Here is a 25,866-nt window from a genome sequence, read left to right as displayed (position 1 = left end):
GCATGAAGATGCCACAGTGACTCAGTCCATATGTGGCATTTGAAGCCTCCATTCCCTCTGTCTCCCTGTTACAACACATCCGTCTGTGTTTCGTCAAGTGTGCAAAGAGCAGGTGGTTATAGAGATTGCAAGAAAAAGAATGGAAGCCAACTATACTGTTGCTGTGTAACAACTGTGAGAAGCATAAGCCTCTTGCATGTTTTTGGGGGTTTCTGATTTTTCTGATTGTATGCTGCTGTGCATAGTCCACAACATGCAGCAGGGGATTTCTTTTTTTCTTCTTCTTCTGTTTATATAGAGACCGAAAAATAGTCACAGAACAAAAATATGGCGTAAAACTGCGTACCTATGCTGTAGGCACTTTTTGTAATATGTGAAGTAAAAAAAATGCTATTTTTATTTGTTATTATTTCCTTAATAGACTATATAGAACTTATGTTTGTTGCATTTTTGTTTTTGTTTTTGTTTCATGTTGTTGTTGTTGTTGTGCGTGCGTGCGTGTGTGCGCGCGCGCGTGTGGGTAGAGCTTACAGGTCCCTGGGGTTTTGTCGCAGATATAGCCAGAGGCAGCCAGACAGAAGAGAGTAGTGGAATAATATATCCCGGCCCACCGATAGGGGTCTCACTGGAGGCTTTGGGAAAGTTAGCGGTTGCTGTCCTGGGATTCTCGGCAGGCACTTGGGAATTCAATCATTCCAGGGGATGTGTGAGTGGGAACAGCGATATGTAGGATATTGTCTCAGTGATTAATTGCAGCGAGCAGCAGTCGGACGGGAGATATATACTAACCGTTCTCCGTGTTTTAAAGGAATTATTCGTGACAGTAGTTCTATTTGTACGTCCGGATAAGTAATTTAGTTTGGTTTAACTAGCCTACTGTTTCCTCTTTAAGTGCATTATCGAGCTATCTAAATCGCTAGTAGGCAAGCGGCATCAAGAAGCGTCTCCCAACGCGTACTGAGGAATATTATTAGCTTCCTGGTTAAGGCTTACCTTTTATTTTACACAAATCTCAGAAAATAACAATGTTTTGCCGAAATCAGACTACGAGAGCCACTGTAGCAAGGGGCTCTGCTATGGAAATGGAGATACGGCGGGGGAAGTTCAGACGGAGCATTTTCTTCGATACGCTACAGGTAAGTTTTGATTAACATTTGCTATCTCGTTACGTTAGCTAAGTTGCAAAGATGCATTTTCAGTTTTGGTGTTTGTCAAATTAAATAACGTTGCAATGCACTGTCGAGACATACAATGTTTTGCACACAATTCTGGCAGAATATTGCCCTCACTTGCGGAGGTCTTTGAGTTTCAGATTTCACATGGAATATAGGCTAAATGCATATCCAAATGCTTATCCGTTGTGCTTGCGAAAATGCCTTCTCGAACGAGCAAGAAATAGTGAGTTAAAAAACTTAATTGGGACGTACAAATATATATTTATGTAAAGTATGCTTTGAATTTTTTTTCTGGAAACAAAGTTTTCCTGAATGCAGGTATTATGTGACCCCATACATACCCCCCCCCCCCCCCCCCCCCACTCCCCAGCCGCCCTCGCCGCCGCCGCTACTCGGGGCGCCAGGTCTGATGTATTTATTGTGACATTTGATACGGTGCAATTGGACACATTGTGACATTTGATATGGTACTGTTGGACACATTCAACGGGGACTGGAAAACTTCCTCACAACCATTTAGTGTTCGTTTTACTGCATAAGACCAGGATGTAATTATTTCCCCTTCAGAGAGAGAGAACAAAAACATCTACTGCAGTTGTGTAAAAACAACAATTCGGTTTACAAACAAGAGTTGAAAATGTGGGGAGGATCAAATCAACATCCTCATTGGTACATTGCCAGCACACAGCATAGGCTATTTGTAATAAAGAGACACATGTCCCTTTCACTAAAACGTTCATTTAGTCGTATTAAATAGGCTATTCATTTGCCTTCCCGTTTTCAGTGACCTCAATATGTCAGTTACCTTGTAGAGGAAGCGGTACATTTGCAGAATGGCAATATATCGTCACATATAGTCTAGTTCAATAACGCACGTAGACAGATTTCTTTTTTGAAATGTCAATGACTCTTCTTTCTGCAGTCTTGCTTTTGATTCACCTTGATATCAACATTTTTCATGGCATGAACTATGCTAGGCTTTCAGTGGTTATAACTGTAGTTGTGAGGGAGCCCCAGAATATAATTTTATACCGGGGTGTGGTTTGGGTTTCTCCTGCGGTTGGCGATACATTTTCTAAATAACATGAAAACGTGGTGTACTTTACTGAGTCTTTTAAATACAGTGTCCCCTGTGCGCAGCGCCCCCCGTCTGCAAAGCAGTTTCACTTGTGGGCGTGGCAAAGCAACTGGAACCAGTAATTACAGCGTACGGAGGATATTCTTAAGTCATGTACTGCATGATCCCTTGATTATTTTCCCGTTGGCTGTACAGCCCTTAGCCACTTCAGCTCATGCAGGTGGGAAAAAAAACATTCCTTTGGCCATTGACGAGTGCGTTCGTCTTCTTGCCGTGTCGCGCGTACAGTGGAAACGGTCTCGTTAGGACATCTGCACGTGATTAGCCGGTGTAGTCTGAGAGTCGCAGGCCCCTCCAGAAGGTTTTTTTTTTTTTTTTTTTTTACAGACCTCTAATTTTTTTTTCGTAGCACATTAATAAGGATGTGACGGAAACTCTCCCCTTCTGACTGTGTGTTGAAGGCCACGTTGCGGAAGTGTGGTGTGTACTTTGGGTTCTGGGCCAAGGACCGTTCGACTTTGTGAACCGATGGCTGCTACTGTGTTTTCAGTAGCTGGCTCTGGTTTTGTTGCTATTATTTGTGTCGGGTCATATTTAAAACCCATCTCATGTTGGAGAGAAGTGGGGGTGGAGAGTTGGAAATGTGAATGAGACTGCAGACTATCATATGTTAAAAAGCTTGGCTTGAATTGTGTATGTAGCCCAGTGCAAACAGTCAGAGGTTGCCAAAGAGTAATGCAGAGAATAGGACAGGCATGGTATTGATCTGTGCTTTGTGTGTGTATGTGTGTGTTTCTTTGACTAATTGTTTATCTGTTTAACCCAGTGACGCATGCAAACGTCAACTGGAGCACATTACTGTTCAATATTTATTGACATTTGATTTGAAGCACTACCTGTAAAATTTGGTTTTGATTCTTGTGCGAGTGTGTACATGCATGCATACATGCCAGAGAGAGAAATGAAGAGAGAAAGAGAGATGGGCATGCTATGCTTTTACTGGCCACAATGAACTATGTGTTTCAGCAGGCATGTATGTGAGTGGTAAAGGGGTTTGCCGCTATGAGGCTGGCTAATCCTGGAGAGTGCTGAACAAAATTATGGTATTGGTGAGTTAGTACGATGATGATGTCATGAGAATTTGGTGAGAGGATGACGGTCATGGGGTTGTGGGAATTCTGAAGAGTATGCTTCTTCTCAGTGAGTGGACTGGTGCTGATACCTTGCGTCCTATTTGTTTCCTGGTTCAGTATGGATTAATGTAGTAGCATTTCTCTCTATACTGGTTACTTACGTAAAAGATTGCTACTAATGGGCTAGTCTATTTGTGTGCTTGCTTCCATGCAATCTAAGGAAACAACAGAAACGGTGTCACTTGCTCTCATATGTTATCATTATTAGAAGCTGCGACCTTCTTTTGCTGTCTTTTCAGCATACATTTAAAGAGCTGGATGTTCTCATTTCGACTAAAGAAAGCAACAGGAACAACAAGACGCAAAACTTGGTATGCCGTAAGACACTGGAACATTCTCCAGAATCTCATACAAGTTTAATTGGTCCTTTATTTGACGCTAATCACCAGCCGCTAATGATATCTTAAGAGTCAAGTCTAAGCTCTCACAATCTCACGGCTTTCACTGGATCAGCTGATAAACTGCGCTGACGTCACCCCCTCTTTTGACCTGCAGCCTTTTCTGCGAAGCGTTCAGAGCTTCTAAAGGCATACAGTTACCAGGAAAGGACGGCCGTATTCTGTGTACGCTAGCCTAGATTTAGCTGTACCGCAGAACTGGTTATGCTTTTTAAATGTTGTGTGTATGCAACCACATGCACCTTGACCTGGCTTGGACTGGACTTGGGTCACGTTCTGATGGGACCCCTGACAAGGCCAAGAGGAAGTTGGCACGCTCCTGGTACTGTGGGAGTAGGGGTGGTTTGATTTGGGCACCATGTGACGCAGACCTATACATACACCATGCAATAAAGAAACGTCTTGCTCGTGACTGTCAAGTTGATAAAATTTGTGGTTTTCTGATTTCAAGGGAGAGAAAGAGGATGTGTGTCAGTTGGTGCTGCCTGGAGTAATACTCCATGTTCTTTCTGGAAGATTTTGTTAGTCCATTCCACTCTATCTCTTTCAGATTTCAAAGTTTTAAGTTTCTGTTTGCAAGTGGACATTTCTGTGTGTTTGTGTATGTGTGTGTGCACGTGTTTGTTTCTGAGGAAAGTTGACTTAGCATGAATGTTATTAAATGCATTTTCCTTGTGAACTCTCTCTCTCTGTCTCTGTCTCTCTCATCTGCATTGTGAATTAGCTACTGGCAGCCAGCTGTTATCCTGATGCACTGCGATCTAGTCCCACCAGTGATTCTATTTAAGAGTACACCATCTTTTGTAGCCGGTCTCTAAATATTAGTATTTGTCTTTAGATTATAGGGTCTAAGCATCTTTTATTGGGCTGGTGTGGGTGTGAAGTTTCTGGTTGTCAGACTGGCCCTGGGGATTGGTGGAATCACATGGGACAGGCAAGCAGAAGAACAGGCCCCAGTTTCCCATTTTTATTTTTAGGCTGTGGGGTGGGTCGGCTCCTCCGCCAGCCATTAAAACCCTCGCTGGAAACCCAGTCTTTAAAAAAAAAGCTGGTGGCAGGACGTGATGTAGGATGCACGCCCACCCACCCACGCAACCTCAGGACCGTTTCCTCGCCATCTGTCCAGCGGACGTGCCTACCGAGGTGCGCCGTCAGACACTACAGCGCGTTGATTCACGCTCTGCCTGTCGTCTCTTGCAGGGTTTCTCAACCGGTGAATTTCCGCGTCCAACTTTCCCAAAGTAGTGAGCAGAAGGAATGTTTTTGTGGTCCTGTGTGGGCTTGAGCGCAGTCGCTCAGCCTGAAAGCGGTGCTTTAGCATGTAGCCTAGCGCTGCCTTGGCAGGGATGAGCGCTTGGTAAGACTTAGCGGGTTGGCTAGGCTGTTTGTTTAACCCCATTGCCATGTGACAGACAGCGTAGCTGCACATTTTGCTATGCTGTGAGCGTTCCCTCTCCCTTACTGCTGTTTTGGATGGCTCCCCCATCTCTCCCCCAGTCCGTGTGACTATAGGTTCCGGGACTTGTGTAACCCCCACCCCAAACCCCACCAAAAGCCCAGCATGGTCACTTTAACGACTCCGATGGGGGTGGAGAGGAAGGGGCTCTTACCTCTGGCTCAGGGGAAGTTGCTCTCGAGGAATGTGAATGCTTCCCCCTGACCGGTAAGAAGCATCGGAGCGCTCAGGGGAAGCTTTGGGAAATTGCTCAGCGGGCTAGTCCAAACAAACAGCTCATTATTCACTTCAGTCTTTGGCTTTGACTTATCCTGGGTGACTTAGGCTAGACACTGCATGTATTCTGATGTTATTATTCCTGTGAGGGTTTCAGTAATTCAGCATAGTCATCAAGCGTACATCCGGATGTGACCACCAGTTACCTGGTAGTAAGCACAGTTCCACGACCACTATCCAAATCCAAATCCAATTGCAAATTAAATTCCAAACGCAAATCCAGTCCAGTAGCTGGTCCAGAGGCCTTCTCTTGTGAGTTATGAGAGTAGATGAGTACAAACTCCACACAACCATAATTAAGAGGACAGAAGCTTCATTTTACTTTGGAAGATCTACAGTTATGCAAGACCTATCTCCACTGTGAGACGTGGAGAGATGGGATGTGTATGTGCCAACATGGTGTACATTTATATGTGTGTCTGAGTGTGTGAGTGCACACGTGTGCATGCATGCATGCATGTGTCTGTGCATGCCTGTGTCCGTGTGTCTGTGTTTACTTGTGGTCGTGTGTCTGTATGTTCATTTTAGTTCAGAAATGTGTCGGGACACAGTTTTGGTAGCTGTCGCTCGGTTACACCGGAAGGCACACAGATGCAGTGGACATTTTTTTTTCTAAGACTAAAACAATTCAAGGATTTTATTCAACCCCCGAATAACAAGGGCAACATCCTGCAATTGTGTAGTGTGTGAGGTGTTATAATGAGCATCGGAGGGGAAAAAAACCTCAAAAACGAATAGTTCATGCAAGGATTGGCTGCTCTGTCTCTCTCTTTCTCTTTCTCTCTCTCTCTCTCACACACACACACACACACACAGTTTCTCAGAATTAATCTTAATTAATTAAACTTGTGCGTTGCTCTGATAGAGCGTCTCAATCGTAATGTATGTAGTATTAATCTCTCTGTCTCACAATCTGTCCCTTCCCTTTTTGGTCTTCTCTTCATCCTCTATCTCTTTCTCAATCTCCTATGATCTCTTCATCTCTCTCTCGATCTGTCTTGTCTTAAACGTGGCAGTTCTGCACAGTTTAAGTGTTATCCAGCACCCTTCATGGTCATGTTGTGAAAGAAATCTTGTGTCCAGACCACAGCTAAACCAAGCCTTGAGAAAAAGCTGTTGCCTTATGTCGTCTGTTCTGCTGACACTTGTAATCCCGCAGTTGCGTGTGGAGGCCAGAGAGTGATCTCTGCAGCCCTACTAAATATTTCCCTTCTTTCGACATTGACTGCGACCAGGGCCCGGTGTGCCACGGTGAAGCGGGTGGTAGCAGAGTTTGGTAGCGGACATGTTCAAACTGCAGGGCACCCTGTACCACAGAGAGAGTCAGGCTGGCTCTCTGTGGAGCCGGACCCAGAGGTAGAGCCCCATGGAACATCTTCATTTGTGCCTGCCTGACAGGGCAGCTGTGTGTTCGGCTCCGTTACCCCCACTTGACACCCTGGTCACACACCACCTCACACGCAGTGGCACTGATTCCCTGCCAACATGGGGGGCGGGGGGTGGAAGGCTTCAGAGAGAGCCTGCGCAGGGGTGGGGGTGGGTGGGGGGTATCGTGGCTTTGAGAGGGGTGTCAAAGCTCCCAATGTGTCCCTGAGTCCCTAAAGCACTGTGCCCACAGGCACCCAGCTAATTGAGATGAGGAGGAGGTGGGATGGAGGAAGTGAGAGTGGAGGGAGGGTGACGGACGAATAGTGAGAGAGATTTTGGTGAGGAGGACTCCTGAAAGACTGAGGTAATGGTGGGCGGGCGTGGGGGGGGGGTGGGTAAGACTGGGGGAGAAATTGAGATGTGGAGAGAGACACATTGAGACAAAGACAAAAGAGAGGGAGGGTGTATTTCTTTTCTGAAAAGGTAGAATATTTTGTTACATTTTTATAAAGACCCATTGAGGCTCCTCCAGCCCCCCTTCTTTGGAAGAGCACAATGAGAGGGGGGGAGTGAGAGGGAGAGAGTTGGAGAGGGACGGAGCGAGAGAGGGACAGGGAGAGAGAGGGGGTGTTCGGAGCTTGATGTCCAGCTGCTTGGTTATCTTCCAAATCCCCGTTCAAGCCTCATCCATGGCCCATGGGCGGCAGCAGCCTCATGGACATTAGTCTGCCTTTAGGAAGAAGCTGCTGGTCCTTCTACCTGCTGCTGAACCAGGAAGAACTTCACTGAGACTTCAGCCCTTTCTACCTGCTGAACCAGGAAGAACTTCACTGAGACTTCAGCCCCTTCTACCTGCTACTGAACCAGGGAGAACTTCACTGAGACTGCAGGCTGTTCTGGCCGGCAGATGGAGGCTCTGATAACTGCTTGTATCACAGTGTGCAAACATCAGTCTTTTAAACAGGGTCTGAGATTGGGTATTGTTCGCAGTAATTAATTTTGAGGTAATGCAGCTGAGCAAAACAGACGGGAGAATTAAAGATGGAGATCAGTCATCACAGCTGCTTAGTCTGAGGTTTTGGAAAATAAGCACACACGCACGTGCGTGCACGCACACACAAACACACACACACACACACGAGAGGTGGGATTCAGCTGTCTCCTGCTGTTTGTTTACCAAATGGATTAGAAAAAGGGAAATGAGAAAGCTTGAATGGGAGATGGTTTAGAGGAAAGGTTCAGATGATTTTTTTCCGGAAAACGATCCTTTAGAAAGCCGTATGTGGTTCATTGCAGATTCCTCACAATTCATATCTACTCAAAGAGATGAGATGTCAGCCCCAGGGCAGCTCCTGTGATTCACTGGCAGTATCGATTGTATTGAAGCTGTCCAAATTCTAAAAAGTGCAAGCCATGGCTTTGCTTTCCATGTCCTGCGGCCCCACGTCTTCTCAGATTAAAACCAAAAGTGCGGCACACACCTTTTGTCCCTGTCTGTTGAGGTGCACTGACCCCTCAGGTTAAGCTGGGTGAGGGGTGAAGGGTGGGTTAGTGGAAGTCCAGAGAGGTCATGGGGTGGGAGTGGGGGGGGGGGGTTAGTGGAAGTCCAGAGAGGTTGTGGGGCGGGGGGGAGGGAGGTTGGGGGGTTGTAATGGTCACTGATGCTTATTCTGAAGAGTACCAGGCCCGTTCCCTGGGGGGAGATGATGTAACAGCAGAGGTCGTGACCTCTCGCAGGTAGCTGCTGGCTGAGGGTGGAAATATAATTCTCATAAAATGTATTAGTTTAATGTTACATAGCCTTTGTAATTTTAATGTATGACATGGTTTTAAGAATGTTTTCCGTATCATGCCATGCTGGTAGCATTAGTAGTCTTGTGTGCTGCTCATTTTTCTTCACTTCACGCTAAACTGATCTGCTTTTCCCCTCTTGATTTGTATTGTTTTTTTTTTATAGATTGCTATCAGTTGTGTTTTTCTCTAGCATGGTGGAGTGGCGTGAGACACAATAAAGATTTTTCCATTTGGACTGGCGATAGTCGCTGAGACGATGCCTCACAATCTGTCTGGCTTTTTTTATTTCCTCTTGACCTACCGTCTGCTGTCCATGCTAACTGACAAACACACAGACATTCACTCACTCGCTCACTCACACACATACACACTTGTGCGCGCATACACTTGCACACACACTCACATATACACACACACACACACACACACACACAAACACACACACACACTCTCTCTTTCTTTCTCTCCCTCTTTCAGTTACGGTTTCCCTTGTAGTTCTGAATGAAACAGACGCTTGCGTTTGTTTGCACATTTGCGTTGCTGGTTGCAGATGCAGAGGCCAGAATGCGCTGGCCACACGTTCTTAATGGCAAACTGGTCCAGGGCTCAGACTCATAGTCTAAACATTGCGCTGTCATGAGCACTTACTGCAGCTTACAGTAATGTAGTAGCCCATACCACAGGGATTTTTCGTGCCACAGTGATGTCACATTGAGGTAGCCGGGCGTTACTTGTTTATGTAACACGGGTCCATTGAGGCTGCCCGAACACAAGAAGAAGATATTTGCTGTAGACGCTAACTGAGATGTGGCTTTCACCTTTTCAGCTGGTCCTGCATTGCTGACTGGCAATGGCCAGGCCTGGTGTAAGTGGACTGTTCTCTTGGGTGTTGCAGCTCTATCTGCAGGCAGATATTGTTCTGCTGGAGTGCTTCTCTGCACGTTGGGGCAGCGGTGATGCACCAGCGGAGAATGAAAGTTCTTGCTAATATAGAAACAGTGCTGCGGCTTGCTACACGTGTGCTTGACTGTAGCCCTCCGTGTTCTGCCTACGCTGTGTTTCCATCAATGCTGTGGGATACAGGCATGACTCGGGCTTACTTCCAGAGAAATACTGTAAGATCAATTCCACCTGCTGCGGTGAACATTTTCCCTCGGGGCCTCTGAGTAAAAAGGCTTGTAAATGTAATAATCCTGAAAGATACAGTTTAGATGATTAGCTGCTCTGCAGATAAGATCTTGTACTGCGCTTGCCTGGACAGCTGTAGAAAGTGTTGTTAATGTATTCCTACTTGCTATTCTGTCTGTGTTCTGGTTTTCAGGTCTTGGCACCTTTGGTGATGATTAACTTTTAGAATGATACTGCAACTGGATTTATTTTTAAAAATTGTTCTGGCCTCCTTTTTATTCTGTGTATTTTTAGTCCATGCAATCTAAAACACATGGTACCAAAATGCATTTCAGCTACAACTTAATGAACAACAGTGATTTGTGATGTCATAAAAGGGAACCACTGAATTCAAGCTTTCCACAGCACATTTTCAGCTACAATGGTGGGGTTTATTCTTTCCTCTAGCATGGATGATTCTAGAACTGCTCTACAGCATCCACCTTCTTACTCTAAGTTATCTAGTTTTTGGGGTGCACTGATCCTGGATCAGTTGTTGGTGGGGGGTGGGGGGTCGTGCAGACTTGGGGCTCATTCAAATTGCTTATTTTAAATCCTTGCATCTTTTCCACGCTCCTTTTCTCAACCCGACGGAGAACGCAAGTTAGAGATGCAAGGATGAGATACGAGGACGAAGGAATCGAGGCAGCATGCATGAGGCAAATGGAAAATGTTCTTGCTCAGTGAAGCATCAGCTTGAAGCGATGTCAGTTACAGATGTGGCAGATGTGGAAAAGTGGATCCGCAGGTGCACCATTTATAATTACGTGTTCCAAAAAAAGACTTCCGCAAAGGCTGCACTTGTGTATCCTCTCTCAAGTCTCCTCCAGGAGCCTCCTCGCTTTAAAGGATGACGGACCTCGACTGATTTCTGGGTCACATGAGGACCAAGGAGACGAGGACTGATAAAATAAGTGATTGGAATGAACCCTTGGAGTGGGCTGCCTCCGGGGTGTGGAGTGTGTGATGTTTTAGACGTTTAAGGCTCAAGTGTCTCACTGGATGTAACCAAAGCCTAAAACCCAATGTGTAAAGAACTCACACTCACTGTTACAAAGAGAGAACGTATCATTGTGCTGAACGTCATGTCAAAAGAATTTGTCTTACACGCAGCAGTAGGCCTAATTGGTGCCCATATACAAAGTGCAGAAAATAGATTAGGGCGGTTAAGTTTATGACACTGGGCTTTCATCAGTGCTCTGAATGCCAAAACAGTGTCACAGACAAGGTTTGTTTTAACCAGTACTAGGGATACACGACTATCTGTGTGGTCTGTCTGTTTGTCTGTTACACAGTCCTTTTCTCCTATGGTAGGGGTACTGTAAGGCTAGGCAAGGCAGCACATTAAACCTGCTCACAAACTGCTTGTTTACAGTGCTTTGTGGAAAGTGCCTTTAATTTTAGCTTTATCGGCGCATGTAGGCCTCCCATGGTACGTTTTTATCTCTCCCTCGGAAGAAACGAGCGCCGCAGGGTGCTATTTTCTTGTCTGCGTGTGGATTTTACACTGACAGTTAATCCAGAAACAACAATGGCCGTAGCTCACCGGAGGAATGTTCCGGCAGGTTGCTCCAGGCTAGCGAAAGTGTAACCTTGTGCTGCTCTGGCTCTCTCACCTCTCTTCAGGAGGTTAAACCTCAGCGCGAACGAGGAATGTCTGGTGTTTGTTAATGTTTGACTGGCCAGCTCTTCCTCGTTAGCCGTTCAACCAGCAGGTGGCTGCTGGGGGATGGAGTTCAACAACGTAAGCGAAGCTGTACCGTTACAGATGCGATTGCAGTTCACTGGAAAGTGTTGCAGCGTGAAAGGCGATTAAACAGCCGGCGATTACGCCTCTCGGCTCGTGCTTGGCTCTCCCGCTGAAGATACCGCAGGTGCGTTTCACAGCTGTGATGGCGGGAAAGGGAAGCTCTGCTTGATGCCTTTGAGGGGCTGATAACAGCTCAGTCAAGGACAGAGAGCTTATTTCAGCGTGGCTGGTTCCGGACACTCTGCGCGTTTCCTGGAATATCTTACAGCACGCACGAGCACACACAGCTTGTGTAGACCATGCCACAGGGTTCTGACTCATTCTTGAATGGACCACTTTCCTTTAGCAACTGCACAGTGATTAGATTGCCTTAGATTGCGTGAGGCGAGTCATATTAAATTAAGTTTGATTTTATTATTTTATCAGGTGTGTCAGCTCTTCAGGGTCAGTAAACCTCTCTGCTATGTCCTGCCACACACATCCAAAAAGGTAACACATTAACTGGCCACTTCTAGACTGAAGCAGGTAAACACTGTCTGGCTGCTGTACATGGCAACAGACAGCAACTTTAACCCTTTAAGGTGCAAGATCACAAATAAATATGTGATTAGAATGTTCTTAACTGAACATTCTAATGCTGATGTCACAATCACTACTGGTAATTGACAGCAATGGAGTTCTAAAACCCTGACTTAGAACTTTCCAAAGAATATTCTTCCAAAGAAACCTACTTTTCAAAAGGCTAAAAGACCACTTTTTTCAGTTTCTTGTTTTGTGTTCACTCTGTCTACTAAACATGCTGACACATTGTTAGAGTTGTTACTGTATGACCTGCATTTGTGTGGAATTAATTTCCAGTCTCACTGTTGCTTTTTAGTACCATTATCTCAGATGCACACACCTGGGATCCAGCGCCTTTATTCTGCTTCACTTTGTCCTTCTGCAGCAAGAGGACTTCAGCACTGCACTGTTGCCTGTACGACTTCTTTAAATTAAATCTTCAAGTAGGCTCATGGGGGGGAGTAAAACATTGCATTGCACACATTCTCACCTGAACATAACCTTGATTTACCTGTGGTCTAAAATAAATTGGCCTAGCACTGCCACTGGTCCGTGTCCAGCGGGCTACTGTAACCTAACTTTAACCTGCTAATTCACCGGGACGGTTCATAAACATCCTGGAATTTAGCGGGTCACTAAGCCATCAGAATGAAGCCATTGGAATCAGTGCCAGGTATGGCCTCTCCTCTTACGTCACCCGTGCTGGAATTTCGGTTCCGCAGTTTCGATCTCTGTCCCCCTGCTTTACCGAACAAAGAGCTTGTTCTTCACCTGGAGGCCCCCCAGCGCTCTCTCTGAATGACTAACTGCCTGCCCACTGGCCTGTATCAACCGAGCCCAACTCTGGGCGTTGTTATTGGAGTCTTCCTGGGGGAGGGTGGCAGTCTCACCCTGAAGGGAGGAGAGAATGGCAAACAATGATGTCATGTCCTTTTTGTGAAATTCCCCCCAAGGCCTCTCCAGCTCATTGCCAGTGATGTAATCACAGGGTCTTGTGATAACCTTAGTCTCATTCTTTTTTTGTTCTGGCATTTGTGTCTCTTTACCGCTCAGTTTGCCATTTTTGGCATCCTAGAATAACCCCTTCACCTCTTCCCTTCACCTTCACTCATCCCCAGCTCCACAACCCTGGTTTTGTCACATGGTCTATCCCGCTGTATGTAAACATGTCTCTGTGGAACAGGTCATGTCAGCACTGGTGGGGGGTGGGGGGTGGTGGTCTTGCCCTAGTTCAACAAAGCAGGTCTGTATATCCCCCAAGGTCATGCAGCTGCAACCATGATTGTTCATTATGAAAGCAAGGCATTACCAGGCCTTGTGCTGTGCAACCAGTGGGAGAGCTAGCAGCATGCACAGTGGAAACTGCTTTGTGACCAGTTCAGACAACAGTTCTTGTTTCGTTTACAGCCATCTGGCCTCCCTCCCCTTTGTTTGAACCCAGAGGCCTCCGGCTAGCGTGGAATGCTTGAGTGGAGGGGTTGACCAGAGTGCTACAGGGATAGTGCTAATTACCGTCTGGTTGTCCAACTAGCATCGGTCAGCACACACGTTTACACCTTTGCCCCCTCTGAACTGTTTATTGCCAGACTGAGGTCTCTCGACCAATGGAAATACAGCAGGGCGGAGTCTAGAGGAGTAGGTACTTCATGATTGGACATTTGCTGGCATGTCTATTAGAAGTAGTCGATATGTTGTTCTGTGAAAACTGTCAGCACAAACTTACTTTTGCAATTTTCTGCTCCTACCTGTGGGATGCTGTGGTGCACCCCTCCAAGCGGTGATCTCCATTTATTAAAAATATTTGCCATTATTTAATTTTGACCCAAGAAACCAGGTGAGGTGAATTAACTGTGTAACTAACTGCTTTACTTGATCAAATAAGTTCCGAGTGACAGCAAATCCAGCACATTGTGTGGCTCCAGGACCAGGGTTGGTTCTGCCTGTCACCCGATTGTGCAAAAATCCACGGTTGACATGGTAAAAAGGTGTAATTAAATCCATAATTCATATGCTGACAATGGGTACCCACTACACCCCACAGTGGGTCTGGATCTCCGTAAAATCGTGACCACACAGTGAACTTAACTGTAGGACACCTATTTTAAAACACACATGCACTTATCATCGTTATTTATGGAAATACCTAACCGTAAGGGCACACATGGAGGATTCAAAAGGATAATCACTACATTAGTTCTTTCCATGAACGAGGATAAGCACATTTGTGTTTAGAAATAGGTGTGGCCTACAGTTCAGTGCACTGTATGGTTCTAAATCACGATTTTATAGAGATCCAGACCCACTGTGTGGTTATAAATCATGAGTTTATGGAGATCCAGGCCCACTGTGGAATGTAGTGAGTACCCATTTTCAGCATACGAATGGTGGATTTCATAATACCTTTTCACCATTTTAATATTGGGTTGTTTGACAATTGGGTGTGTGTGTACACGGCAGCATGAAAAGTGGTCCTGGTATAATGTCCCTCTGCTGGTTCATCTAGGTATTACACCCACGTGCCTCCGCTCCAGGTGCTGCTGCTGCCGCTGCTGCTACTGAAGTTTTCTGTAGGTTTATAAATAGCGGAGTTCCGGGACAAGGACATTCGGTTTGGGAATCGGACACTAGAACGGCCTTGTGCTTTTCCTGCAGAGAGACTGCTTCCACCTTAGAACACAGAACATGGTGTCAACCGCTAGCCAAACATGATCTTTTTCCGCCGATCCACCCTGTTTGTACGTAGATCAGCTGGCATCGAAATTATCCGGTAGCTTTTCTGTTGCAAATTACCCAGCCAGGCCAGCTGTACACTCCCCGGCCCAGATTGGCCCTGATCCCAGGCAAGGGGGGAAGTAGACATGTTTACCCAGTAAAATACCATCATCAGAAAGTGTATTAACCCTTTAAGGTATAAGATCACACATCTGTGATTAGAATGTTCTTAACTGAACATTCTAATGCTGATGTAACAAGTACTACTGGTGACTAAAAACAACAGATTTTAGAAGGCTGATTTAGAATTTTGAAGAAAAAAAAAACTCAAAGGGGCAATACTTTGTTAGGGCATATCTTTGATAGTTTATACTATAACATGTCAGCCACTCAACTTTTACTTACCTCTCCTGTACCCAGATCTTCAGTTAATGGAAGGAGTTGAGAATCAATTCAAAGCTGAAATACAGACAGCCATATTGCAGAACAGTTCTGAAACAGCTAAGGCGGACCAGGGGAAGTGTGGCTGTGCATATCTGTCAGCGGTGCTGGGCTAATTTACCAGGACTACTTTACACAATAGCCCTTTTGTTGTGGTTGGCATAGATAAAGCCAATGCTACACCCTTGATGCATCAGTGCACTGCTAAACAAAACATGGGCGAATTCACTGGGTTTCACACAAGAAATGGCTTTTGATAAAGGAGTGGCAAATTGATCTCTTTTTTAGTGCTGCTCAAACAGTGTCCACGAGAGGGAGCTCTTGTGTCAGTACTGACATACTCTGTTGGAGAGGTAGCAAGCTGTCAGTGAGTCATTATGTACTTTACACACACAATCATCTTAGATGTTCATGGATTATGTGTAGTCATCCTTAGATGACAATGGGAATGTAAGCTATTACTAATATCTGGACAGGATGATATTCTTTGTCAAGTACCTGGGGTGGTGTCCTATAAAGTGAACCAGGCAAATCCCTGGCATTCAGTGGACTTCATAGAAAGAAGCAAAGATGGAAAATCCAGGTTCAGAGAGTAAAAGATTTTGTTCCAATCACCTGGATTTGCTGAATAGCACAATTCTTCAGCCAGGAGGTGGAACTAATTAGTGAAATCAGCTGGCTGAGTTCATGGGTTGAAGAAACACATGGCAGGGCTTTCTGACCCCTGGACTTTCCACCTCTGGAAACGAGGTCAGCCGAATCAGAACATTTCTACCCAAAGACCAAACTGGAATACACAATTATCTGTATGCTGTTTCCTTGTATGTGAATGTCCTTTCCATGTTCAGACTGAACACTGATGACGGGTTATTTGAAAGTGGTGAGTTGAGAAAGCTCAAGGACTGGAGGACTGGAGGTGTTGGGTGGGGGGGGGGGGGCGTGGCGGATTATAAGCAGACAGGGCAGTGCTGAGTTTAGGATGAGTGAGCGCGTGAGGAAACGGTGATGTCAGAGCGCACGTGGGATCCTGTCAGCTCTAACGCTCAGACAGAGTGACGCTGCCAATCCTTATGACTCACAACCCTCAGACACATGCAAGGAGGACCCCGCGGGGGCATATAGACTGACTAGACTACTCCAGGGCTTACATCACTCCCGATTAGCCAATCATCACGTTGCGCATTCCTCTGTGCTTCTCCATACTTCCCGGTGCTGGTTTGCCGGTGTAGGTGTGTCAGTCCCAATGCTGCAGCTTGGGTCTAGCTCCAACTCAAAGGGAACCCCCCTACCCCCCCCCCCCCATAAGTTACACCCTTGCTCCCGCCCCTTCTTCCTGGATGCTGTTGTCATGATTCAGAGCAGCCACCTGCTTCTCATTTTTATCTTGTATGAGTGCCTGCGATAAGACCAAGAGCCCTCTGCCGCTCCAACCCACCATGTGTCTCCGCTTTATTGCCTGCTCACTCACTCCCGCAGAGCCTGGTGGGGGAGTTTGCCCCTTCAGGCCACGAGCGGAACTGCGTCTCCGTGTCTGGTACCGGCCCGAGGCGCCGCAGAATTTATTCGGTATTTATTCGGTGGTTGTTCCAGACGAGGGGGGCGTCCCGCCTCGCGGGGATTTTCCGTAGGCCGCCATCTGGTTTCACGGCGCTAATGACACGAGACAAAATGAGGCGTCGTGCGGAACGCGCCTGACAAACAGCGCAGTGAATCACAGCTGCGGAGGTCCTCCGCTTCACCTGAATTTCTCTGAGCCTGAAACTCTGGGAGGCTGAGATTCAGGGAGGACTTATCTTCTGTCAATCTCAGTGGCTCTTGAAAGTCTTGCTCTCTCTTTCTCTCTCTCTCTCTCTCTCTCTCTTTCTTTCTCTCTCTATCTCTGTCTCTTTGCTTGTTTTGTGCAGTTCTCCTCCGTGTGAGTGCGGGAGTGGGCCCTTGCACACTGCTCCTCTGGGTGGCTGGGGCTCGGTTTGCAGATGGACTAATGACAGCTCGTTCCTTTGTTGTGGTTTTGGGGCCTCCTGAGGGCCTGCCCTGTGCTGTTTGGCCTGCAGTTCCATTCAGACAGAGCTGCAGGGCTGGCCCCAAGGAGCTATCTCTTGTTCTCAATCCCCCTTCCTGCCTGCAACTACTAGTGTGTGTGTGTGTGTGTGTGTGTGTGTGTGTGTGTGTGTGTGCTCGCTCTTTCACTCTGCCCAGGTGGATCCACAGCTGTATATCGTGCCTGTAGCTCAGTTCCTTTTGAGCTGCCTGTCATTTTTCTTTTCTATTTTGGTACTATAGACGGGGCAGGAAATGGTTCCATATGTTGCTGTAGGTCTGATCAAGAACCAGCTGGGAAGCAGTGTTAGGATTGCCGATCGGTTGGGATTTCTTATGCAATTGCCGGATTGTACTCTGAGAATAGCAGTCTGATTAATGTTACTGTTAGAGGCTCAAAGGGTCATGCCCTGTGTCTTCCTCCTGTTTAGAGATAATAATTTAAGCAATTGGACTTTAACATTGGCAGTGTAACATCTCTTTTTTTAAAGGTTTATTTTCTTGTTTTTGTTTGATTTGCCTCGAATATTCTGATCTCCAGTCACATAATGGCCTGTGTTTTCTCTCCTCTTGGGAGTTGTTCTGTGCCCTGAGGTGAAATGAATCCAACTGTCCTCTTGGCTCCAGTCTTCCTGAATGCCCAGCCCAACCACCTTAGGGTTCTTCTCTTAAATTGTCTGTTAAGTTTTTGTCACTTTGTCTTTTATTTCCCTTTGTTAGTCAAACCTCCACATGGGGTGAATCTTTATTTCATATGTAGCCCTTCTCAGGCACATCTATTTTGTATGTAGCCCTTCTCAGAAGTAATTCTTATGCAAGGACTAGGTTTTTGGCCAGTTAGAGGCTGTTAACACCTCAGTGGACTGTGTGCATTTGACTCTATTTAAAACCTGCAGTGCTCCGAAACTGGAACTGGTAAAAATGCAAACCAAACCAACTGCCATTCCTACTCATTTTAACATTTGCTTAAAACCTGTCTCACACCCTGTTTTGCCTTTGGAGAAGTTTTCCTGATCTTACTGTCATGCCAGGTTCATACATGACTGGCTTTGTTAGTGCTTCATGTTGTGTTGGTGATGGCAATACGTGTGTGCTTCTAGATCATCACATTTTCTTCCAAATCCATTGTGCAGCTACTCATAAAAGCTCATGTTATGAGATAAGGCGCAAACTAGAGGCAGCTTTGACAGAACTTTAAACAGAAGGTTTGAACAGGAGGTTTTTTTTCAATGTTTTTTTTTTTCAGAATTCATGGTCAGTGTTCTAGAACTTTGTTGCTTCCTATTACCAGTGGTGATTGTTACATCAGTGTTAGAACCTTCAGTTAAGAACATTCTAATCACATATTTGTGATCTTACAGCTTAAAGGGTTAATCTGTGGACAAGATGGGAGAAAACCAACCATTTATTTATTTATTTATTTATTTTAGTTTTTTAGAAAAGTTCCCTGGTGTCTCCTGGCTCGGAGACAGAATTCTGCCCTGGCGTACTGACCTACATTGAAGGGAGTCAGCTAGTCAAGCCACCAACTATTTTCATAAACAATGAAAACCTCTCCCTTAGTGCACACTCTTCTGACATTTCTTGCCCTCTTCCCACCTCTGACAACCCAAAAGGATCACAAATCTGCCTTTTTTTACCTATCCACTGCATAGTTCCTGCTCTGAAATTTGACGGTGATTTAAACTCAAGGACGGAGGAGGCTTCTTGCGGAAAAAACCCCTAAAAGCTTTTGACCCGATCTCCGTTTGCTTGTGGCGATGTCAGGGGGGTCGCTGGTACGCATGTGTGCGCGTAATGTTTGTTTTCCTTTGTCATCTGGGTTTTACAGCTTTTAGAGTTGTGTCGAATTCGCGGTTCTCTCGGTGCGGGAACATACGAGGAATGTGTGTTTTGGGAAACAGCATGTGTTTAATAGCCCCACTTTCGGGTTGGTTTTCCTGAAATGTCCAGTGGCTCCTTGCGACTGAGCTATTGAAAATGTGGGATTCTCAAACACACACACGCACACACATGCACACATGCACGCGCACACACACACACACACACAGTATACTGGTCTGAACAGAAAATAGAAAATAATAATTTCAGTGTAATTCCTAATTAATTTAAAATGGTAAAGTCCATTTTTGCGAGAGAAGCTGCTGTAGAAAATACAGAGAAATGACTGATAATCAGACGAAAGATATGTTGGCAGAAAAGCGAATTTTACGACCCAGTGGCTCTTGGATTGTATCTTTCAGCAGTATAATCCAGCGCACAGGAAGGCTATAAATACAGTTTGGATCGAGATTCAGACGTAGCAGAGCGATTGGACAAGGCTTTCTCGACAGCTGGTGGAAAATGGTGGAAAAATTGTTAGATTATGCACACTGAACAGATGGGAATATTTGGAATCTTTTTTTTTTTTTTGGAACGCTGGTTGATGAACTCTGTTGAAGCCTACATTTACTAATTGTAGTTTGCAGACTGCCTGTTCAGTCTTTTTCTAACTAGTATCTCTGACGGTATTTAGCCAATTCACTCTCCCTTAGTGAAGTTGTTTGACCCAGATTGTGGTCCAAGTTTAATTATTCATAATGTAGCCTATCACATCCCCGCGAGAGTGAAGATGTCAACCAGCAGGGGGGATATATTATGGAGATCTTCTTTTTAAAACGAGTCACAGCTGGGACCCCGCGACATGTAAGGTGCGTCTGTATACAATTCGCCCTGTTTGTTAATCTAATCTTTTTTTATTGGCCTATTATCCGACTTTAGATTAAATTTCCTGATTTGTAAAGAGGTATTGTATACAGCTGGGCATTTTGCCTTCTGTCCCGTGCGTTGCTTGACCTCTCAGATTGATGACTGGCTCCCCCCGCTTGCACAGTGATCACTAAACGGGCAGGGCTTGCCAGACTCGTGTTCAATATAAATTATTGAGGGAGGATGAAAGACCGTTATTTCTGGTGGGCACATGGACTGCTGTCAGTCCGAAGAGGCGTTCATTCGGTAAAATCGATTTGCGAACACCAAAGAAGTGTATCTTAAATGTGCGGTTGGTTTTGAGTCGGATGGAAATAGTTCTGTGTTAAACCAGTTATAGCGGTGGTAGGTGTTGCCCTCTTTGTAGCCTACCTCCCCGCTTTAAACTGCAGACTACCCTGGGAAGTCAGTTGTCAAAAATGTAAAGCGAGATCCTTTTGTAGTGTACATCTCTTCGTGATTTAATGTACACCTTTTCGATTTTTAATCCGAAACAGATGGCTTCATTGTTTCCTCGAGTTAATAGTTACTTTACAGCTGCAGTGAACGGAGACTAGCGCGCATACTCGTAAGAGTTGTCAACTGGGCGATTGGAACAGCTTCTGTGTAAGTTGCAAGTGGATATTAATTTATGAAATATCGATTGGTTATTAAAATATGAAATATACCCTTTTACTTACATTCTGCGATATTTCGTTAAAATATGTCATTGCTTATTAAATAGCACGATTTGTTTAAATGCAACGATTACGAGCTAAATAGCACATTCTCAAAATAAACTTTTAAACTATCTTAATTGTATTTTTGAAAGCAGTTTCTTACTGCACTTTAGTCACGTTTTTTAAAAATATTTAGGACCGTGATAATGCCCTGTCTGACAGTAGGCTACTTATAAGATCTAACTCGGTATTTTAATTTCAGTGTTTCGGGGAGGAACAGGAATAACACTCTGTCCTGCGTAACAGTAGTGCTTCTATAATTGTCTGGCATTTCTTATTTGGTGGTTTGAAGGGCGTGTAGTCTGGTCTCCCTTTTATGTAGTTTAGTTGTCTCGTTTTAAATGCTCCGTTACAAGACGCGAGTTGTATGGGTTAATTGACCGTCCTGTCTCAGCTGCAGGAACTAATAGGGAGCACAGTGGGGTGGTTGTACGCTGCAGCGGAGGCGATACCCTTTTGTGATGAGGTCTAGCCAGAGCGGTCAGACGGCACTCATATCAGGACGAAACGACACAAAGCGAAGAATTAAATGAACAACAACAAAATACGTTTTTTTTTAATTTATCCCAACAGTCGCTGAAGGGAGAGGAGTGTGGACGTTTTAGAAGCGTATTTTTCCGAGGTTGAAAAGAGAAGCCAGAGTATGGATTTGGGAAGTGATTATTAGGAATACTGTGACCACACGAAGTTTTCCTTGAATGAAGAAGAGTCATTTAATGCGCCTTCGCCTCTTTCGGGACAAGCCATGTGCAGTAGTTGCAGGTTGAAGCTCTAAGCTGCTTGGAAATCGTTCGGAAGTCTGATGGGACACTACTGAAGGGGAAGTATCGTTTTTGTTGCTGTCAGTTCCTGTAATCATTTTCAACGATTCGATTTGGTTTTTATCATACATCAATACAGTTTTACATGGATTAAAAGAAGAAGCTGGATTTCAAAATTGTTGCCCTGGATTGAGATATTGATTTGTCGTAATGGATTTCTTTCATTTTCGATGTAATATCTCTGTTCTGATCGAATAACTGGTAAAGTGGGGAAAATCCTGCTGCAAGTAAAACTTTCTGATCACTGGACTTCTCGTCGAGGGATGCCAGTTGACAGATCAGCAGAAATGGAGGACAAACTGCGAATCCTGGAGGATCTTAATATGATGTACATCCGGCAGATCGCGCTGAGTTTACAGGTAATGAGTCCTTTGAGATTACAGTTCTCTCTGTGAGTTTTTGTGGAAAATATGTTCTCCAGACCCCTCTACCCTCAGTACTAGGTAAAGTGGCCAGAGTAGTTTCACCCACTGACACAAAGTTTTGGTGTGTATGTGTGTGACTGTGTGAGAGAGAAGAGTCACGTGTGACCAAAAGGGGCGCAGAATCTCAGAGGGATGACATTGTGCGTATTTGGCTGGGACCTTCGTGTGGCGCTGTCATTCTGTACAGTCCGGTCCTCACCCAGAGTTCCCACTGCTCCGTTACGCATGCCACCACCAGCGCAGCCGTCTTCGCCAGGCACCCTTGCAGCTCTATCTGCATGCATGCGGGAAAACAGGGCTGAGCAATGTAGGGGAAGCATGGGTCAGGCGTGATCTGGTGTGGTCGCCATATGTGGCCAAGTCTGTAGTGCATCGTAATGGTAAACAACATCATTCACTCACTGTGCCCTCCTTCTCTGTCTCTCTCTCTTCAATTCAAAGTGCTTTATTGGCATGACAGAAGTTGAATCTGTATTGCCGAAGCATGGCAAAGAACATATGAAACATCCGATAAAGAAAAGTAACATAACAAGGTGATATTATAAATACATACACACGCACTCACACACGTATGTATAATCTCTTTCTCTCTCTCTCTCTTTCTCTCTCCCTCTCTCATTCTGTCTCATCTACTTCACACTGATAAAATCCTAAATGAGGTCTAGAACACAACATCAGTCTGCTGTGTGTTACACATAACACCTTATTGAGTGCAGTAAAGCCTTTGACCATATGCAAATTAAAAAACGGGAGTCCGATTTTTAAATGGACATTTGCATTTTGCAAGCATGTGCTTTCTGAAGTGAAGGTCGCCAGTTAAAAGTTTGTCTGCAACTCCAGAGCTAGAGTGATTGAGGTTGTTTGAGGCAGCAAATTTCGTGCTGTAGATGTGGAAATTGTTTATACGGAAAACACAGAGTCTTATGCATTATTCAAGTGATTCAGTCTTCCAGAAGGGCAGAGCCAGCTCCTGCATCTTTGAGAGGTGGAGGAAGAGGCCAAAATCTTCAGTTTTTGGAGGAGTGAAAATGAGACACATGGTCTTTGGGAATGCTACTGAGAATATCAAAGCATTTCCTAGTGTCTCACTCTTTTTTCCTGCTTTGGCGTGCGAAACACATTGGCTGTCTGGTCTGCAGCTGTTACCTGTTATGAGGGGCGAGTAGAGTCCATCAGAATGCTAATAGGAATTCTGGCCTCAAACTCTACCCAATTTTGACTCTCTTGCCTTTGCGTGCTCTGCATGGCTCAGCACTAAGGATAGGCTTGACCTCGTTACCGGGCGGAACGCACGGCAAGCTGCCGTCCACACACAGCAAACAGGATCTCCAGAAACGTTCCCCTTTGTGATGTCACGCTTCAGTTGCCAGGGATGCATGGCAAGGCCAAATTCAAGCACAAGGCTTGGATCGTTTCCACGAGAAACAGTATTTCCAGTTTCCATTTTTCTCTGGAGTACAACCCCACTGGTGGGTGCTGAGGGGAACTCAGTGCTCGTGTTATCCATGATATTCACAAGCAAAAATGCTTGTAATCTCCCCTCTACAGACATTCACACTAATCAAGTTAATCACATCATCAGTGCCATAACAGACATGTACAGGCAGACTTTTTACATACAGTGAGCTCCATAATGTTTAGGACAATGACATAGATGTATTTTTTGGTTCTGTACCCCAGAAGTTTATATTTGTAATCAAACTATTTGCATGTGGTTAAAGTGCACAGTCTCTGCTTTTATTTAAGGGCATGAGTTTCTCTTCAGCATGATGAATGCATGTTCATTTGGATTCATTTAGGGTGAAAAACGTGCCCAGTCAAGAATATCCCAGTTTTTGGCTTTGAAAAAACTCCTTTGTTGCTTTAGTAATATGTTTGGGATCATTGGCTTTCTGTAGGATGAAGCACCACCAATGAATTTGGAGGTTGGTTGAACTTGAGCAGATAAGGTGCTTGTGTACACTTCAGAACTGATTCAGCTGCGGCTATCAGCAGTTATATCATCAATGAAGACAAGTGAGCCAGTACCTGTGGCAGCCATACATGCCCAAACCATAACACTACCACCTCCATGTTTCACAGATGAAGGGGGGAGTTGTTCTTAAGATTTTGGGCAGTTCCTTTTGCTCTTGCCATTACTCTGATTCAAGTAAATATTGGTCACATCTGTCCACAAGACTGGCTTCCAGAACTGCATATTGCAGTATATTTAATTTCATTAAGGTTTAAGATAAATGTTTGTGGGGGTGGGCCACATAGAATGCATTGGTTTGTTACCTGGATGCTGGGTTTGGAAAGATTAGAGTCCCAGGAGTACAGAGTTATGTGTAGTTTGTGTGCATATGTTAAATAGCAGCAGTGGCTGTCCCATTGGCCAGCCAGGATGTTGACTGTGAGCTTTGAGAAGACAGGACAACACTATTTCTTTCCAAAGGCAGCACTAATGCACAAGCTTTCAGAAATCAACCAATCCACTTCAGTTTTATTTCCGACTTATTAGATCTTTTTCCTATACTCGCTTCACATAACCAGCCTACTTCTGTATGAAAGGGGTGCTTTATGATCTCAGAGCTTGTTTATCGGTTGAGTGAAATCATAGCCTTGAATAGCTCTACTGATTTTTTTTTTTGGGGAGATTCCTTAAGGGAAAGGGCCCAACTGTGTGTGCCCTGATTTCTGGGTAAGCGCGTCGGGTCAAAAGTCGGACTTCTGTCCATTAAGTGACCAGTTAAGAATGCGATAGGAAATAAGCCCTGCTGTGCTATCTCTGAGGCCCAGCCGGTCGATGGCAGTAACACTGGCTCTTTGTGTCCCGTGGAGCCGCTTTGACCCACAGAGAGCCTGGGAGGAATGTGGCGCTTTGTGGCCATTTGGCCAGAGAGGGCAGCGTTGAGCCCTGGGGGGGGGGGTATGTATGTGGTAAACATCCAGAGGTGCCGGTTCATCTTCTGCTCTGGAGGACGCCACCCACTCCAATGCCCAAGCGCTGCCACCCCGGATGCCTAGCCCCCGCCCACTGCATACCCCCCCTGCCCATCAATACGCTCGTGCTGGCTTGGATGCCTTCAGAACACGACTGCTGTTTGCAACTTTATCAGAAATAGAAATTAACCAAAGAACGAGATGTTGCATTCTTCTTCAAAGTGACTGCATTTCTTAGCTGTGCACAATAATGTGTTTTCTGTGCAGAATACAGCAACATCAAACAAAGCAAGAGAGCTTGTGGTTTTAGCTTGCCTAGTAAGAGCTGCCTCATAATTTCCTAGCCCCTCACTTTGAACCACTTGCTTTTTTGTTCGAGTTTTTAAAGCCTGTTTTAAAATGGGAATTGACCATGTTCCCTGTACTGTTTTTTCTGGAAAAAGTTTACTATGCCTCTGTCGTTCATAAAACTTGAGCGTTTACCCCCTTGACGTAGCGCTAGTAAAGCTTTGTTGCTGGGAAACAGGAATTCCCAGCATGCCCCTGACTTGCAAAAATATTGGAGAGAGGGCAAGAGGGTGCTCATGGCCCCGCCCCACGACATCACCCTCTCCCCGATGCCTGTTCGCTGCAGGAAGTGATTGACGACAGGGCGAGAGTGACAGGCCTGCGAGTTTCCCTTTCTCGGGGGAGGAAGCTCCTTGCAGGCTGTACTTAACGTCCAGCTGGGCACCCCCCCCCCCCCCCCCCCCCCCCTCCTGGCTATCGTTAGCCTGTCTGTGGCCACTAGCCATAAAATGTATTTCAGAGGAAGCGAGATGT

General features: G+C 45.4%; 1 protein-coding gene across 8 annotated transcripts in view; it reads left to right on the top strand.

Annotated features, from left to right (window-relative positions):
• Positions 1–606: 606 nt before the first annotated feature.
• The window catches only part of rtkna (rhotekin a), a 73,765-nt gene continuing 48,505 nt past the window's right edge, over positions 607–25,866 (top strand). The window contains exons 1-2 of one of the 8 annotated variants that reach the window (XM_064296567.1): positions 20,083–20,099; positions 21,450–22,056. In XM_064296567.1, the coding sequence (XP_064152637.1) occupies positions 21,961–22,056 (96 nt within the window). In that variant the 5' untranslated portion in view covers positions 20,083–20,099; positions 21,450–21,960. Of the gene's footprint in view, positions 1,137–20,082; positions 20,100–20,165; positions 22,057–25,866 lie in introns of those variants that run through there. The other 7 variants (XM_064296566.1, XM_064296565.1, XM_064296563.1 and 4 more) reach the window with 7 other exon arrangements.

Source organism: Anguilla rostrata, chromosome 10 (genome assembly GCF_018555375.3).
Source record: "Anguilla rostrata isolate EN2019 chromosome 10, ASM1855537v3, whole genome shotgun sequence".
In the NCBI taxonomy this organism is placed as follows: domain Eukaryota; kingdom Metazoa; phylum Chordata; class Actinopteri; order Anguilliformes; family Anguillidae; genus Anguilla; species Anguilla rostrata.
Note: the sequence above shows the minus strand (reverse complement) of the source record. Positions and strands in the feature narration are given on the sequence as shown.